At 38.0% G+C, this 16,324-nt stretch overlaps 1 protein-coding gene across 2 annotated transcripts in view; it reads right to left on the bottom strand.

The window, feature by feature from the left end:
• Positions 1-16,324, bottom strand: part of ZGRF1 (zinc finger GRF-type containing 1) — a 53,571-nt gene that overhangs the window by 23,467 nt on the left and 13,780 nt on the right. The window contains exons 8-17 of one of the 2 annotated variants that reach the window (XM_090036676.1): positions 14,604-14,696; positions 14,017-14,199; positions 13,239-13,341; positions 13,058-13,161; positions 12,719-12,866; positions 11,078-11,751; positions 5,274-5,412; positions 4,268-4,452; positions 3,201-3,388; positions 1,423-1,562 (exon numbers count right to left, since the gene is read on the bottom strand). In XM_090036676.1, coding sequence (XP_089892802.1) covers positions 1,423-1,562; positions 3,201-3,388; positions 4,268-4,452; positions 5,274-5,412; positions 11,078-11,751; positions 12,719-12,866; positions 13,058-13,161; positions 13,239-13,341; positions 14,017-14,199; positions 14,604-14,696 — 1,957 coding nt within the window. The remainder of the gene's footprint in view (positions 1-1,422; positions 1,563-3,200; positions 3,389-4,267; positions 4,453-5,273; positions 5,413-11,077; positions 11,752-12,718; positions 12,867-13,057; positions 13,162-13,238; positions 13,342-14,016; positions 14,200-14,603; positions 14,697-16,324) is intronic. The other variant, XM_090036677.1, reaches the window with a different exon arrangement.

Here is a 16,324-nt window from a genome sequence, read left to right as displayed (position 1 = left end):
ACAAAAAATATAAGTACCAATTAAAATAAAGGGGATAATTACAAAGCTTTAAAAGATTTGTTAGTATAGTTATTTAAAAGGGAGTAACCAAATAATTCTATTAGAGCTACCACAAATAACATCAAGTACAGAACTAATGTGCTAAAGTTTCTTCTCTGTGACTTTAGTGTTTAGTGACTTATGACTCATCTAAAGTTTTAACGCTTTTCAGGCTACTTGGAGTTCAGATGAATTGTTAAAAGGAGCAGTTCTCATTGCCAACCACAAACCATAAACAAATTATACTTAACTACTGTTTTGCTAAAGCACTAAAAAGATCACAAATGCTTAAAACAGGACTTCAGCTGATTGTACGCTAGTCTAAAATGGCAATCCATAAATCCCTCTGCTCACTTGGAGGCCTTCCTACCATGGAGTTCTGGGTTCAGATTTATTCCAGGTTTTTTTTCCAATGATGACTACAAAATGCATGAACAATGGCAGACAGCAGGGACTAGAATCCAGGATTCCCCAGGTATGAAGTCACACTGTCCACCTTTCACCTCCTGGCGATCTCTTTCATGCAGTGTTCGGGGCTTACCCAAGCACGCAGGTCTTGAGACAGAAAGTCCACCAAGGGCAATACCCAAATTCCCTGTTCCTGGTATCTAATGTTTCTTGCATCCCACTTTCTCTGTCTCAGCTGCTCTTTGGAGAGAGAGAGAGTGGTTGTTTTAGGTCGTCTCCTATCTCTCAGTTTTAATCCTCAAAGGGAATTTACAAAACACCTGTCATAGACAAGCCTATGAACTTCACTTCATAAATCTACTGGATACAAAAAAAATGACAGACCAAATATAGACATTGGATTTATGGCACATTATAACCTGCCTGCCATCTGATAACCCCAGGTAGCCTCTCTACATTTTACCAGCTACAGTCTATCACCAGGTCAACATTTCTCCCTTCCCTCTGCCACACACCTACCTGTCTCACCTATAATCTCCCATTGCCTCTGATCCTCACTGCAAAAAAATGCAGAATTCATTTGCATTTTCAGACCTGTGCTTTGCTTATTGGTTTCTATTCTACCCAGGAGAATACAAAACACCAGAAGACTCTCCCTATGCCTGAAAAAGGGTGTTTGTACCCGAAAGCTTACAAAGGACAAAGTTTTCCAACTATTTAGTTGGTCTAATAAAAGATATTGCATTTACCCAAAAAACCTTATCTGCCTTATGAGACAAGTAATCCACACACCAATTCTTAAAATGGCCTCCTAAGGACCCTGGGATACATCTCAGTGCCATGCTCAAGAAATAAAGAACACAATGGGAACAGCTTTGGTTCAGGCTAAATGAGGAGCTCATATAGCACTGGCTGGTTCAGGGGGATTTCAAGGTCAATTCTAAACTTACCAGTGAGACGCTCAGATTTACTTACCTTTGCTGTACATGGAAGAGTGCTCCCTTCTGCTCAGTTTAAGATATATTTTGTTTTTAGAATCACCATCAACTCTAGCATGTAAAATCATAAATTTCTTTAGCTTACTAAACTGTTTTCTTTGAACATCAAAGGCTTTTCTGTTAAAAAAAAGATCAAGAATCAACATTTAAGCAAAACAAAACAGAAAGGCAGAATTCTGATTCACCACAGAAATAAGGATTCAACACTTATCAGGAATAGCAAAACATTTTAAATGTGTTAATGTTCTTGCAGATTTTTCCTTGACAAGCACTATTTATAAACAAATGCATTTAAACCAAATATTTTGTTGATATTTAGCCAACCTCAGATTGCTCCTCTTCCTCCCTCAACTTAGCAATTGGTGTAAGAGCTATCAAATCCTCCTCTCTGCTACTAATACTGCTGCTGAATATGAAAAAGTTAAGATGTTGAGAATGCAAATATTTAAGATTAAATGTGTTTCTTCAATAGGAAGCTACATATGATATACTGCACCTAATTTTTAAAGATGCTCAGAAAGTTTAATTAAATTTTGCAGTTTCTATAAAAACAGAAAAATATTTTTCGTAAAACTGTTTACAGATTATCCCTACTAATTTTACAACTCCCTATAAGAATCTCAATATTTTAACTACACAGAAATCATGAACATTATCAGTAATCTGTGCTACTACCTATAGATTTCATAGCATCTTATAATTTATATGATCTTTGATAACTGCCTGTTGAGTTCTGAAGGGTTTCAAGGAAAGAACAAGAAGAGGATGTCAGAAAATGCTATCAGACCATTTTAGATTTAAGTTCATAGTTGAAAGGTTCCATTCAAAACCGTGAGGACTATTTTTTTTAAAGTTAAAACTTAAATTTTGCAGAAATTGATGGCTTAACAACTCCCTGTCCCTTGTTAAAGAAAATTCCCCATTCTCCCCTGAAAAAGGAGTTTCATACAGTAAGAGGTTTTAATCACAACTAACTTGCATCCCAATTAAAATAGTGATTTGAAGGTAAAAATAGGCAACTATCAGTCACCTAATCACTGCTGCCAATTCTTGACTGATGAAGAGGCTATAGAAGTTTTTTGGCTAGTAGAATATTCCATTTTAATGGAGACAACACTTGGAATAGGGCTGTTACATAGAACATTTTAAAGGGTAGTAAAATTTTACTTTCTCTATCATAACAGAGATGCTAGGATTAAGATTTGGATGTAAGGCAGCTCACTTCACATTGTCTGTTTGAAAAATCCATGTTCACATTCAGAAGGTTAAAGAGCTCTTAAACTGTAAGAGTTCTTAGAGGGATGGAAATTTAATTTCTGTAGAAAATGCCCAGCTAGTGTCCTTTTCACAGCACATTTCCAACTTGGCACTGCCAAGTGGATTTGTCAAACTCTGTTCAAAAAGCATTCTGAAAAATATTAAGCAATGAGGAGTAGTGAAAGCAGGACAAATCAGAAGGGATTTAATTAAGACAACATTACATAGAGTACCTGGTGCCTGTGACCTGATCTTGTTTTCTTCAACTATCGTAAGAAACCAGTACCTGAAATACCACTGTAACTATCTGTCAGACAGCTCACTTTTAAACTGCTACACAAAATCATTAACACAGACTGAATGGAGTTGCAAATTCTTTTAATCGTGGTTTCACAATTTCACTGAAGTGTATGGAGTTATAGCAGCAAAACTGCAGCTGGACATTTAGAAATATTATATTTCATATGACATTATGAGTTGGACATATTTTCAATATACCTCACCAAAAGCTGGCATTCCTCATAGAGGAAAATCCTCTGACTTCTGAGGTAAGCTCCAATACTTTTTACATCAGGAAGCACTACATTGGGTCTGGAATTTTTTTGTCCTGGGTTAACTTCTTCTACCCACTTGAAAAATGTACACTGGTCAGCTTTTGGGGCATCACAGGTATAAAAAAGACGACCCTAGAACAGAGAGAAGCCATCAAAACTTACTTAAATAAGTGGCAATGCAAGGAAGCTAGCCCTACTTAGACACTATGTAAATAATAAGAGAATAAATCTGTTTTTATGAATGTCCATGAGTCTGCCAGAAAACCAAGAAGCTGCAGAAAATCAGTTTATTTTTGTAACTGCATCCTGACTGCTAATCAACTATCATAGTACCCAAAAAAGAAATTTAGATATACAAATCCCAATTTACATACATATGAATATAATATACAGGTTTCCCTTGCTTTATGTGGTACATGCGTTTCTGGAAAATGGTGCATAATTCAAATTCACGTAAAAGGAACCCACTTTACAATATAACAAACAGGGATATTCCAAGACCTTGACTGTACTGACCTCCCAGACCCATTTCCACCACTTTTGGCAATTACAGAAATGTGTGTCACAGACAATGAGCGAGGCGCGCAGATCCACACAGGAAACTATAGTTTGGTACGTGTCACTGCCACAACGCACTGCACAAAGCAACTGACTGTTGGATTCTGCCACACCGATCGCATAAAAGAGTGAATTTACCTTGCAAATAACACATTTTTGGTATAAAAAGGGTCATCACGTGAATTCTCACATACAGAACCTGCATAAAGTGAGCGAAACCTGTATAAATATTATGTATTACACATACAGATGTTCATAGACGGAAAAGATCTCTCAGAATATCAAATTAATACCAGGTATTAACACTGATATCAGCAGTTTAGAAATTATATAGCTGTATATAATTACTAGCAGCTTATATAGTTGTAAAATACACAGAACCATCCTGAATATAATCCAAGCATCATGTGAATAAATCACCAAAACTTTAAATAAACAAGCAACAAACAGTACCTTATTTTTACCTTCTTTTTTAACCATAACAAGCTTTGCAGCTTGCTTGTGATTGCAGAGAGGAACATGGTTTTCTTCACTTTCTCCTTGGCCATTTTCCACTGAAGTGTAAAATGATATGTCCACTTTCAAAAGAGCCTTATGTAGCCTTTCTGACAGCTCAAAAAGCAGTATGTTTAAGTGTTCTCCATATGAAAAGAGAGAGAATTTAGGATTATCTTAAAATACTTACGTATGTATAACAGTTAAGCAAACACATGCTTCATGGTTACTTTTGCTTCTAAATCAATAGTGACATTTTTTCCAAGGGATTTGGACCTAGCCTCTGAAAGTAACTAAATATCTTCAAGATGCAAAATTCATAACTTGCATATGCACACTCATGAGTTTCAACTGCCTTATTTCCACAACCCCCCCCCACTTAAAGTATCTGCACATTAAAAACCAGAGTTGCAAATACTGATAATTAAAGTAGATCTAAAAAAAAGTGTAACACAGGCTGTGGGCTAGGTAACTTCCAGGGACCAACTTAACATGTGCTTTCACAATTTTTGCAGAAACCACAAGTGGTGGTTACTGTGATTGCTGTAAAAACTGGCATTTGCCCTCCTCCCCCACTGGGGCACCTCTACCAATCAGTGGAAAGTGGTGGGATCACACGAAAGGCAGCCCTCTCCACCAATTAGTGACGAGGGGCAGGGCCACCACGAAATGCCTGCAAAAGTGGCTGTGCAAGCGGGCTGCAAAAAACTCTTAATCACACCCCAATTTAGGTAGGTTCTGAGTAACTGCATAGAGGTGAATTTCACATTCAGGCTCCTTTTAAACAATTCAGATCAGTCTAAACAGCAATCAGTTTTAGCAAGCCTTGGGTTCAAATAACTAAGACGCATACAAACAACATTCCACCACTGTGTCTTTGTTTTGTAAAACTTCAGAAAAATATTAAAATATCAAAAACCTACTGACAGCTTATAGTAATTTCAGAATAAATTATTAATCGTACCTGTCAAAGCAGCTGTAAAGATCTGTTTGTAATGAGCATGAGACTGAAATGCAGTGGGTATAAATATTTTTCTTTGAGGAAAATTAGCATATTTTACTTTCCTCCCTGCAGGAAAAGAAAGCTCAGAGATTGATATGTCCTGCAAAGTAATAAAATAAGGCATTAAAAACCTATGCTAAATCCCGATGCCTTAATTCTGTATTAAAACGAATAATCATGAATTAAAGGAATTTTGATTCCTGATCCATAACTGTTTGGCATGCAAAAAGTTACCCACTTCCTTTTTGAAAAATATTATGCTCAGTTAATGTATACAAATAAGAATAATCAGGGACTGATTTTACAGCCATTCTATGAGGACTCACAAATAAATTGTTTGTTAGCCTAACTCTTAATTTAAGATCAGAAGCTCTGTTCACATACATGATCAATTCACTGACTTTTAAGGACTGCTCATATGTGTAACATTAAACAAGTGCAAGTTTGCAGCATTCTATATTATGATATGAACTTACAGAAGGCTGAACAGAGTAAAATACAAATGAGCTAAATAAAGTCTATGAAAAACTTAATTGCCAATTTTAAGGCTTTAAGCTGAATTTAAATGGCGCATAAGTATGGTGTTCAAGTCCTTTATACTCTGATGAATTACACCTAACTCATAATTAGCACCATTTCTGCACAGAGGTTAAAGCAGAACTCTAGCAAACTAAGCAAGTAATGTGGCCTTGCGAAACAGACACTGGACTGGGACTCAGGACATAAGGTTTTCATTGTCAGTTTTGCCATATGCCCAGTGACTTTGGACAAGTCACTTCCTCTCAGTGTCTCAGCTTCCTGTCAAATGAGGATAATGTGACTTTGTAAAGCACTGATAGCTAATGAGACACCCTGTACAAGCACCAGATACTAAAAGCAGAAATAACGCTGAAATCTAGCATATCAGGTTTATGCCTGGAAATACATTTTTCTCAAACTTTTAAAAATACATATTCAATATTCAGAATTCAGTTTTTGTTTCAGTTTGCAAATCTGCTCTTCAGTTCTTTGTATTCAACAACAGAATATTAAATTCTAAAAAACTAACAACTGCATTTTGAAGTAACATTTCTAAGCCTTAATAACCTCATTAACATAACCAGTGTATGAACAAACATTACAAATGCTAATAAACTTCAAAAGGAGGTTCCAACTTAAAAAGCTCATTTTGATTTTACATTATATCCCATTCTCCCCCCACCTTTCTGCATGAAAGCTACACAAAAGTAATAAAACAGTAACTGGTTATAAAGGGAAATCATCAAGTTTACTCTGTATTTGACAACTCTACATTCAGAGAATGAACAAATCAATCATACTTTTTAAAGATAGAACTCCTGAGTTGTAATAATCATATTACTTGTTACAGTAGTGGGTAAGAAAGTACAGATCAAAGTGTGATTTATAGTTAACTACGTTAATATAACATGGTTGTCAAATAGTATTAAATCAGCCATTATGATATATCAAGTTAATGTTTTTGTTTTTTAAACTGCTTTAAACAAAAAATAACTGAAAGTGTCTTTCTTTTCTGAAGAGAAAATTCATTTAAAACCAATTTGAAAAGTCAAAACAGAGTAAAAGCAGAAAATCTGGAGAGTTAAATGTTTGAAGACCACCTGAAATACACTTACCAAATCTACAGATTCACCTATTATATGTAAAAATATTCATATTTCTATTAATGGGATACATGTAAAATTACATGTCATTCCTGTGCCTATACTAGTGGTTCTCAAACTTTTTTGGACCAGGAACCATTTGTAAACATCAATAGTCAGTCTGGACCCACTGCCTCCCAGCCCCATAGTGTGTGGGGTAGAGGGTGGGTGTCTGGGGTGGGGGGGAAGCAGCGCCTTGATAGCTGGAACTCTGCCAGTCGGCAAGGGAAAAGCCATGATTTCCCATGTTTTTCTCCTTTTAAAGGAGAATCCATTTTTAAAGGTTGTTCGTGACCTTTTCATATAATCTTGTGACCCACAGGTTGAGAAATGCTGGGCTAGAGCATTATCTTTACTTATGTGTACAAATGCAGTTGTAACATTTGTAACATGATTAGGTCCGACAGAAGTTACACTTAAGATGCAATTAAAGGGTTAATCACATTTTAAGTAGTGACTTGGTCTCACGTTCATTCAATTAATGGTATGATAAAACAAGCAATAAGTCACAAAGTTATTGCACATATTTTGAGTAATATGTGCAATAACTTTGTGGCTGGTTCCTATAAGGCTTTTAATTGAACATACCACTCCCTGCAGGTCAGCTTTGATAGCAGAGAGGTCCCTCAAGACCCTCTGAGTCAAGATACAAGAAGGCTCAGGAGAGGGAAACCTGATGGTGAGGAGTCTACTATAGACCTCCCTCTCAAGAAGAGGAGAGTGATCGGGCATTCTCCAGGGAATCGACTGAGGCAGCCAGAAATAAAGGCCCAATTGTCATGGGTGACTACCCTGACATCTGTTGGGAGGACCATTGGCCCAGCTCCAGCAAGTCAGCCAATTTCTTGGCAGCTGTTGATGACCTGTTTCTGTCACAGGTTGTGGAAGAACCAGCTAGGTATAAAGCCAATCTGGACTTAGTGCTTACCAAAGGGGAGGAAATGATAGGGGACCTGAAGATTGGAGGTACTCTGGATGACAGTGATCACGATCCGATTAGCTTAGCCTTCCGGTGGATGGTGAGGATCCTAATTAGTAGAACAGAAGTCCTAGATTTCAGAACGGCAGACTTCAAGAAACTCAAGAGCCTAGTTAGAAAGGCTCTCTGTGACCAGTGACTGGATGATTTCGGAGTTCAGGAACAATGGTGCCTCTTCAAAGGAGCAATTCTCACTGCCCAAAAAGAGGCCATTCCTATGTGATCAAAGAACAGGAAAGGAGCCAAGAGACCCACCTGGCTCAACAGGGACATTAGAGAACTTTTGAAACAGAAAAGATGCATATAATCAATGGAGAGAAGGTTCAGCAACCAGAAAAGAGTTTATTTATATAACCAGGGTCTGCAGGTATGAGATACAAAAAGCCAAGGCAGGGATGGAGATCAAGCTGGCATCAGAAATAAAAAGACAACAAAAAGTCCTTCACTGTGGGACCCCTGCTTTATATGGAGGGACAGCCCACAGCTGACTCTCACGAAAAGGCTGAGCTCCTAAATGAATACTTCACATTGGTATTCCAGAAGGCTAAAGGAGCTGTGCACCCATCCAGAAACCCAGACAACACAGGGAAGCCTATAAACAACATGAAATCAATCCCAAACAGGTGAGGGTCCCTCTTAGAACAAGCGGACATTTTCAAGTCTGTTGGGCCAGATGACCTACAGCCAAGAGTCCTGAAAGAACTGACTTAATTTGTAGCAGGGCCCTTGGCGAAGATTTTCAAAAAGTCATGGAACTCAGGGGCAATCTCAGATGACTGGAAGACAGTCAATGGGTGCCCATCTTTAAGAAAAGGAAGACAGATGACCCTGCAAAACTACAGACTGGTCAGTTTGACTTCGGAAAAAACTTTTGAAAAAATGATTAAAGAGGTCATCAATCACAAGCTTGTAACTGACAGGATATTAAAAAACAACGAGCGCGGCTTTGTGGAATGAAGATCATGCTCGGCAAACCTGGTGTCCTTTTACAACCAGGTAACTAACCAGATCAAGGGTGAAGAGGTAGGCATCATTTACTTACATTTCAGTAAGGCCTTTGATTCTGTTTCCCATGAAATTCTCTCAGCCAAACTGGAGGGTACTGGCATGGACCAGCCGACAGTGAGGTGCGTGGATAACTGGTTTAGAGGCCGGTCCAGAGAGTTGTAATTGATGGGATGGCCTCATCCTAGAGGACTGTCCCCAGCAGTGTCCCACAGGGATTGGTGCTTGGACCTGTGCTATTTAACATATTAACTTGGATGAGGGGGCGGAATGCTCTATGATTAAGTTTGCTGATGATACCGAGCTGTGGGGAAATGCAGGCACAACAGAGGACAGGGTAAAGATCCAGGATGACCGTGACAGACTGGTTCTATGGGCTGATCAGAATCAGATGAGGTTCATCAAGGAAAAGTACTGGGTCCTTCACCTGGGTAGAAAGAACCTTCACCACAACTGTAGGATAGGTGGTAGCCCACTGGCTGGCATGGCACCTGAACAGGGCCTGAGGGTCACAATTAACCAGAAAATGTAAATGAGCCAACAGTGCAAGGAAGCCACCAGGAGGGCAAACAGAACTCTGGTGTGCATCAGCTGATGTGTTGCCAACAGATCCAAGGAGGTGCTTCTCCCTCTCAGCTGAGCATTAGTGAGGCTGCAACTGGAGTAGTGTGCCCAGTTTTGGGTGCCATACCTCAAGAAGGATGCAAATAAACTCGAGAGGGTGCGGAGAAAGGCCACTCATGTGATTATGGGCCTGGAGGATAGGCCCTATGAGGAGAGACTCCGGGAGCTGGTCTTGTTCAGTCTGGGAAAGAGGAGGCTGCAAGGTGACTTGATAGCCACCTACAAATATGTCAGTGGAGAACACCAGGATCTGGGAGAGCAACCCTTCAGGAATGCACCCCTTTGGATGATGAGGACCACTGGTCACAAACTAATAGAGGAAAGATTTAGGCTGGACATAAGGAAGAACTTCTTCTCCATAAGAGTAACTAGAACCTGGAACATTCCCAGCAGAGGTGGTACAGTCAACATCCTTGGACGTGTTCAAGCATCTAGTTGAGCTCACTTGAGCTCATTAACCTCCTGCCTATGGCAGGGGGCAGGACTTGATGATTTTACAGGTCTCTTGGAGTCCACTGACTCTGGCTCTATATCACCAGTGCCAAGCCTCTGCAGCACACAGGAGCTTTTCAAGACTCCTATGTGCTCCACAGGCTGGGAGCCATGTCAGCTAATCGAAGTTCCCAGGCAAGGGAGTGCACCATGCCCTCCGGAGGCTGGAATTCAAATTGGCTCTCAGGAATCCCAGCTGCAGGAGCATATGGTGCACTTCCCAAGTTGAGAACCAAGCTTGTTGCTTATTGGTGCAGGGGAAGCCAGGGATTGGGCTTCCCATTTACCAGCAATATGATACAATGGGATTAGATGCAGGATCCCACAACTGTGTGTCCTGCCATGTACATGCAACATGGCAAAAAGCTTGACTTGGGATCCCGTATCAGATCCTATTGCACCTTTACTTTAATGTTGATCAGGGAACTTAGGATGACCACATTTTGAAAAATAATTCTACCAAATACAGGCTGGACATTCGTGGTATAAATTACTTCTCTTCATGTCAATCAGCAACAATATTCAAATTATACACATCTATAGCTGGCAGTGGATGCCAAGAATCAGAGTTAGAAAAGATTTAAAGTAAAAAAAAAAAATGCACTATAAGCTGTCACTTTGTGACAGGCCCAGTTCTGTAGTTGGGTATTTTTTCTGCTATTAAGCATATAGAATTATTGCTTGACATTTATATACATAATATTCCCCAGATTACACAGATACAGCGAAGGTGCCTAATAAAATGATTTTCCATCAAAAATAAATATATCGCCCATTACCCATGAAAATTTCTATACCATAATAGTTTTTAAACATTATTGGTCTTTCCATTAGTATGATCTGAGCAAGAGAGAAGACTCTGTCAAGAACAGTGAATTTTCAGGACCATTTTACAAAGGATTCTGCCCTTGACTAGATCTGTTCCTGACAGGACATTCAGACATGCAGGGCCAATGGGGCAAACATGTAATAAGTATACACAGTCTGCTTGAATAGCTACACACCTGGGTGTCTCCTGTTACAGTCTGGCAGCTCAACTGACCTAACACCTTTTGTGTTGCTTCAGGAACTGGAACGTGGTTTAAGTGCAGAGAAAGTTTCTTCCCCTCTGAAACAGAATCTTGGCTACTAAAATTTCCACGGTGTTTACCCAGTATGCTTTTTATCGTCTGCAAATGCACAGAGTCTGAAGAACTTTTATTCAAGGCATCACTCTGACTCTCTCCAGTGTCAGCCGGTGGCATTCCAATGACATTCTCAGCACAGAAGTCATCAGTCACTTTCACATCACCTCTGTTTTGAGTTATCAAATCACATTGAGCTGTGTTTTGATATTTTAGCCACTTGCTTTGTCCATTTTGTGAAGCCACATTAGGGAACACTGGTTGCATAAATGCCTCTTGTCTTTTTTCCATACACTCGCCAGACCCAAAGGTTTCATACTTCCTGTCCTCAGGCCCAAAAGCACTGACGTGAAACACTGCTGATTTGTCATACATTTTGACTGTTGGAGAACCAAAAGCTTGCTGGACTTCCTCACAGCCAGTCACACCTGAATAAACTTCTGAATCAGGAATCTTCCCAGTGGCAGGAACAGTGACAAGTGGAGTTCTTGTTCTAAGTCTGGAGCAGGGTCTTGACAGGTTGCCATCTCCTGGACAGCTGGACTGCTCTATTCCTGCAAGACAAATACGTCTTTAGCAACCTACTGCACCTGTCCCTGAGATGCAAATCTTAGGCTTCAAGACACAGAGAAAAAAGTTAAAAAAAAAAATCAAATACTTTCTTGTGAATATTGACCTCTCTTGTAATAGCAAGCTCTTTGTACTCACTTCTCCTGTACATTACCAAGCTAAATCTTACCACCTAATAAGGAATTTCAAATATAATTGTTCCACAATTTAAATTTCTATGTTCAAATCCAATTTTCTATAGTGAAATAAAAATATACATTTTTATAAAAAAGTCTCAGTAAACTAGTTCTAGTAATGAAACTGTCTATAAATATTGGAAATACATCATTGTATCAGCAATAAGTTTTCAATAAAAAATACCACCCTCATTTGTGCTGGGGGCAATAAAAAAAAACAATTTAAAAAAAAGATAAAATATAAAATAATACAAATATAAAATTAAATATTATCAACCTTTATCAATACCAGGTTTCTGAAAGTACAAGTCCCCATTTGTTTAAATTCAGCATAAAGAAGACACTGTAGCCAGATGCAACACAAGTTACTCAAAATAGGTTCAAAAGTATCATAAGATGGAGAAAAATTAAAAGACAACAAATAAAAAATTACTAAGAGTGAGATGTTGGATTCCAGCTTTTGATTTGGTGTAAAGCTTAAGGGGAAAAAAAAAAAAAGCGTACAATCCTTGTTTAACAAATCTGTTCACACTAGCAAGATCTTTTAGCTAATCAGTGCTTAAATGTTATGGATAAATAACATGCATTTAGAAGCTGAAACAAAGAGGCTCTGAAGAAGGGGTAGTTGCCAGTACATACACTGAACACCACAGGATTAGGGCTCAGGTATAGCTGGTATATCCAATGGGCACTGGGGGTCTGGTCTGGGTCAAGGACTTCAAAGCTCTGCTGGAAAAAGCAGAATTAACTGCAATTATAAAGTATAATTTCTTACTGGAAAAGATTTCCAAATGTTCTGTATCGCTTGGTAAAGCTCCACATGTCAGCGACTCCTGTTTAGGGATATCGATCATATTTTCTTCACTATTTAAAGTTAAGGAAATAGAATCTGGATTTAATGAAGAGAACAGTTGTGACATCACCTACACACAAAGAAAAAAAATATGTACATCTGAGTACCGAAGACAAGAAAAATCTCAAGAATGTTCTTATTATTTTATATCACCTTATCTAATACATTTCTACCAAATTTCAAGAGACATCTAACAAAATATAATATACTTAGATACTAATATTATAGGAGAAAGGCTTAAAATAAGAAGCCTGTTCACACCTTGTTATGTTTCCTTGTAGTCCACTGGGTCAGTTCCAGATTAAAATCTGAAGGAGAAGATTCCATCCATTCTGGAATTTTAGAAGTCATATCCAATATCACTGCTAGATAAAAGGAAAGACAACTTTCAGATAGACTAGTCACAGTGACCATCATTATTTTCACATTTACTTTTACTTACAAGATTTACTGGCATCTGGCTCTTCAATAAAGTCAGACTTTTTAATGTTCTCTTCTGTAATAAAGTTCAGATCATCTTCTGGAGAATTCATTGAGCCTGGGGACTTCAGAAAAAGACAAAAAAAATCATAAAGCTGATAGAATACTCTTTTTCACATCACCATTATTTTCATTTCAAGACCTCACTTCCAAAAAAAAAAAAAGAAATATTTGCAATCTCAGTGGGTGTTGGAAAGGAAAAGCCCATCCAAATAGCCCTTTCAGAACTGCCCTTGATGTTCTATTATAAAAATGAAGACACAGTATAGCATTCCAGGAATCTACTGGCTCATATCAAAAACAGATGAATAAGTTGGAACATCATTTTTTCAAATTTGATTTGGAACTCTGCATGCACTTCAGGATATCAGGACTGGGCAGATTTAAATTTTCACTCTTATAAAGAAAATAGAATGACTCAAAAAGCCCTTTATTGTTTTCCTTTATGAGGAATTTATTCATTCAATGCTGCATAATTACAAGCATATTTTAGACTGATCTTTGAAATGTATTAAAATAAATTCAGAAACTTCAACTACTCGTGTGAGCATAGCAAATATTTGTAGGATCATTACTCAACAATGGTTATTCTCAAACTCTGAATAGTTTTCAGTTCCTAGTGATTCTGGTATGATTTACATTTTATGATTAATAGTTAATTCTCCTTAACATCACCATCTGGACAAATTATGTTCTTGTATTAAGAGAAGACAAAGCAACTAAAACAAACCTCATTTTACCTGTATGAAGTCACTCAGGATATAACTACTTGAAAACTGGGCTGACAAATAACTCTCTGTTGTGAGACTTTCATGCTCTGAAGTTACTGGATGTTGATTCCATCCTAACAGTGAGTTAGAAGATCTCATCATCATCTCACTAGCTGCTGATCCTTTTATTTGGTGACCTTGAAACTCAACTGGCTACACAATGTATTGCAATTATTATTAAATGTTAAATGAAAGAAAAAACTACTTTGAAAGAATCTACTATCAGAAAACATTTCCTATACATACAAAGGACAATTTTTGGAACTTAGAATAAGGCTGCTAAGAACACTGACAAAAAGCAGCGATGTCTATGCAGCTCAACACCAGTGAACTACACAAATTTCTAATTCAACACAAAATGTCCCTTTCAAATGTTAAGCTATGATTTTGAGATCTCCAGTGAAAACTACATACAGATAAGGTGTATTAAGAGCTGGGTGCACTAAAACTGTTTTTTTGGGGGAGGGAGAGGCAGAGGGGGATTAAGAATGCAATTTAGCATTTTCTTGAAAAAAACAAACTGTTATTCTGAATTGCCATTACTTAAAAGATTGTACCTTTGGTTGGTAGTCAAAAGTCCCAAGGTTTCCCCGGCCTTGGATCACAGGTAGAATGGGTGTTTCTAGCACAGGTGCCTCCACAGAAGAAGGCTGGATACAAAGCACCAAAAACAAAAAAAAAACCAACAAAAGCAAGTTAATCAAGTAGGGTAATCAGCTATTTTATGTACACAAGTTATTTTAGTAGATTGCCTGTTCTGGCTTGCAATCAAGTCCTTCTCCATGCAGAAAGTTCCAAATTCCATATCCAAGTGGAATAGTTCTTATTTTTTTTCTGACAATTTCTGTCGGTAGCAAATGCTCTAAGTCACGTTCATTGTTTGAAAGTCGGAAAGTCAACAAGCAGGTCATAAATAACATCTGCCATTTAAATGTGACAGGGAGAAATGGAAAAATGTGTTTGGAAAAAAACGGCCACCTCTTTCAGTTTAAGGAAAGAGGTAAACTACGTCTTTGGGGATGAAAGTGAAGACTGTTAATAGCACCAGATAAAATCAGTATAATGAAGCCAGGCTCCCTGCAAAATACCTCACACAGCCTAATTTCAGGTCCTAGACCACTTAAAAGGACGTGGTGTCCAAGCAAGCAGCAAAAGAAAAGTTAAATCATAAAAGGAAAAAGCTACACAAAAAAGACCTGAATAAAGAAAGCTCCAACATGAAAAAGCATCAGGAAAGAAAAATGTCCATTATAGTATCACGCATAAGAGAAAATGAGACAACATACCACGGTAGTGAAAATAATACAGTAGCTGGAATAGAAGACACTTAATGTTAGATTCGTGTCCGCTACAAATGATACCATCTTAAGAACACTTTGAAACCATAATGGTTGACTGTTGCCTTCAGTGGTCCCATATTTTGGCCTGGCCCTTTTTCCATCATGCTATAATACTATGCCAAGACGGAATCCGAATCTACCAGTACCAGCCACAAAAATTCAATCAAAGATACCTTCGCTCAGATATAGAAAGGATCATCACAAAGTGGCAGAAACATGAGAAAAAAAGAAATGGGGGACAATGTGAACAATGATAAAAAATATAAATCAGAATGACTGTAGTAAATCATGAGAGCAATGGCTGTTCTCTTTTTATTTAAAGTTTTATAAAATACTCTGCTTTTCCTTTTGGTTTCCCCATTGCCGTTTCCAAACCGTATCTTGTTTCAGGGCCCAATCCTTCATTCCTTACTCAGTTAAAAACTCCTTTTAAATTTTCCACTGAGCTAAATGGGAACTTTTTGAGAAGTTGGGACTGTAAATACTGTTATTTTGCACTACCCAAATACGTTCTGGGCACCTCCAAGTACAGAGAAAAGGAACACAGCTACTAAACTGAATGCCTTAAGAGCTACCTTCAGCAAAGAAAACAAGACGAGCAACAAAAACAGGCATATGAATGAGGACTGCATTTCAGTCTTCAGTCAGTCAGCATAATGATGGAACAATATTTTATTTTTAATAGTACAAATGTAAAAGGTGTGCTGAAAACAGGAATCATATGACAGAACGCTATTGTCACATTGTTTTCTTAGGTGATAATGATTTAAGCAGTAAAATTATATCGTTACTGAAGCTGTTCCATACTTCAGCTTTAGTCCTCACATGTGTAAAATGAAGCAAACAAGTCATCCAACTGATCTCATGAAGAATATTCAAGTGCACTGTCAAACATGTATATTAATGGTCCTTAAAGACTTATAAAGAGGCATACAATA

This window comes from Crocodylus siamensis, chromosome 2 (assembly GCF_052110815.1).
Source record: "Crocodylus siamensis isolate JL-2025a chromosome 2, ASM5211081v1, whole genome shotgun sequence".
NCBI classification, from domain to species: Eukaryota; Metazoa; Chordata; order Crocodylia; family Crocodylidae; genus Crocodylus; species Crocodylus siamensis.
The sequence above is the reverse complement of the archived record's forward strand: the minus strand, read 5'-3'. Positions and strand labels throughout refer to the sequence as shown.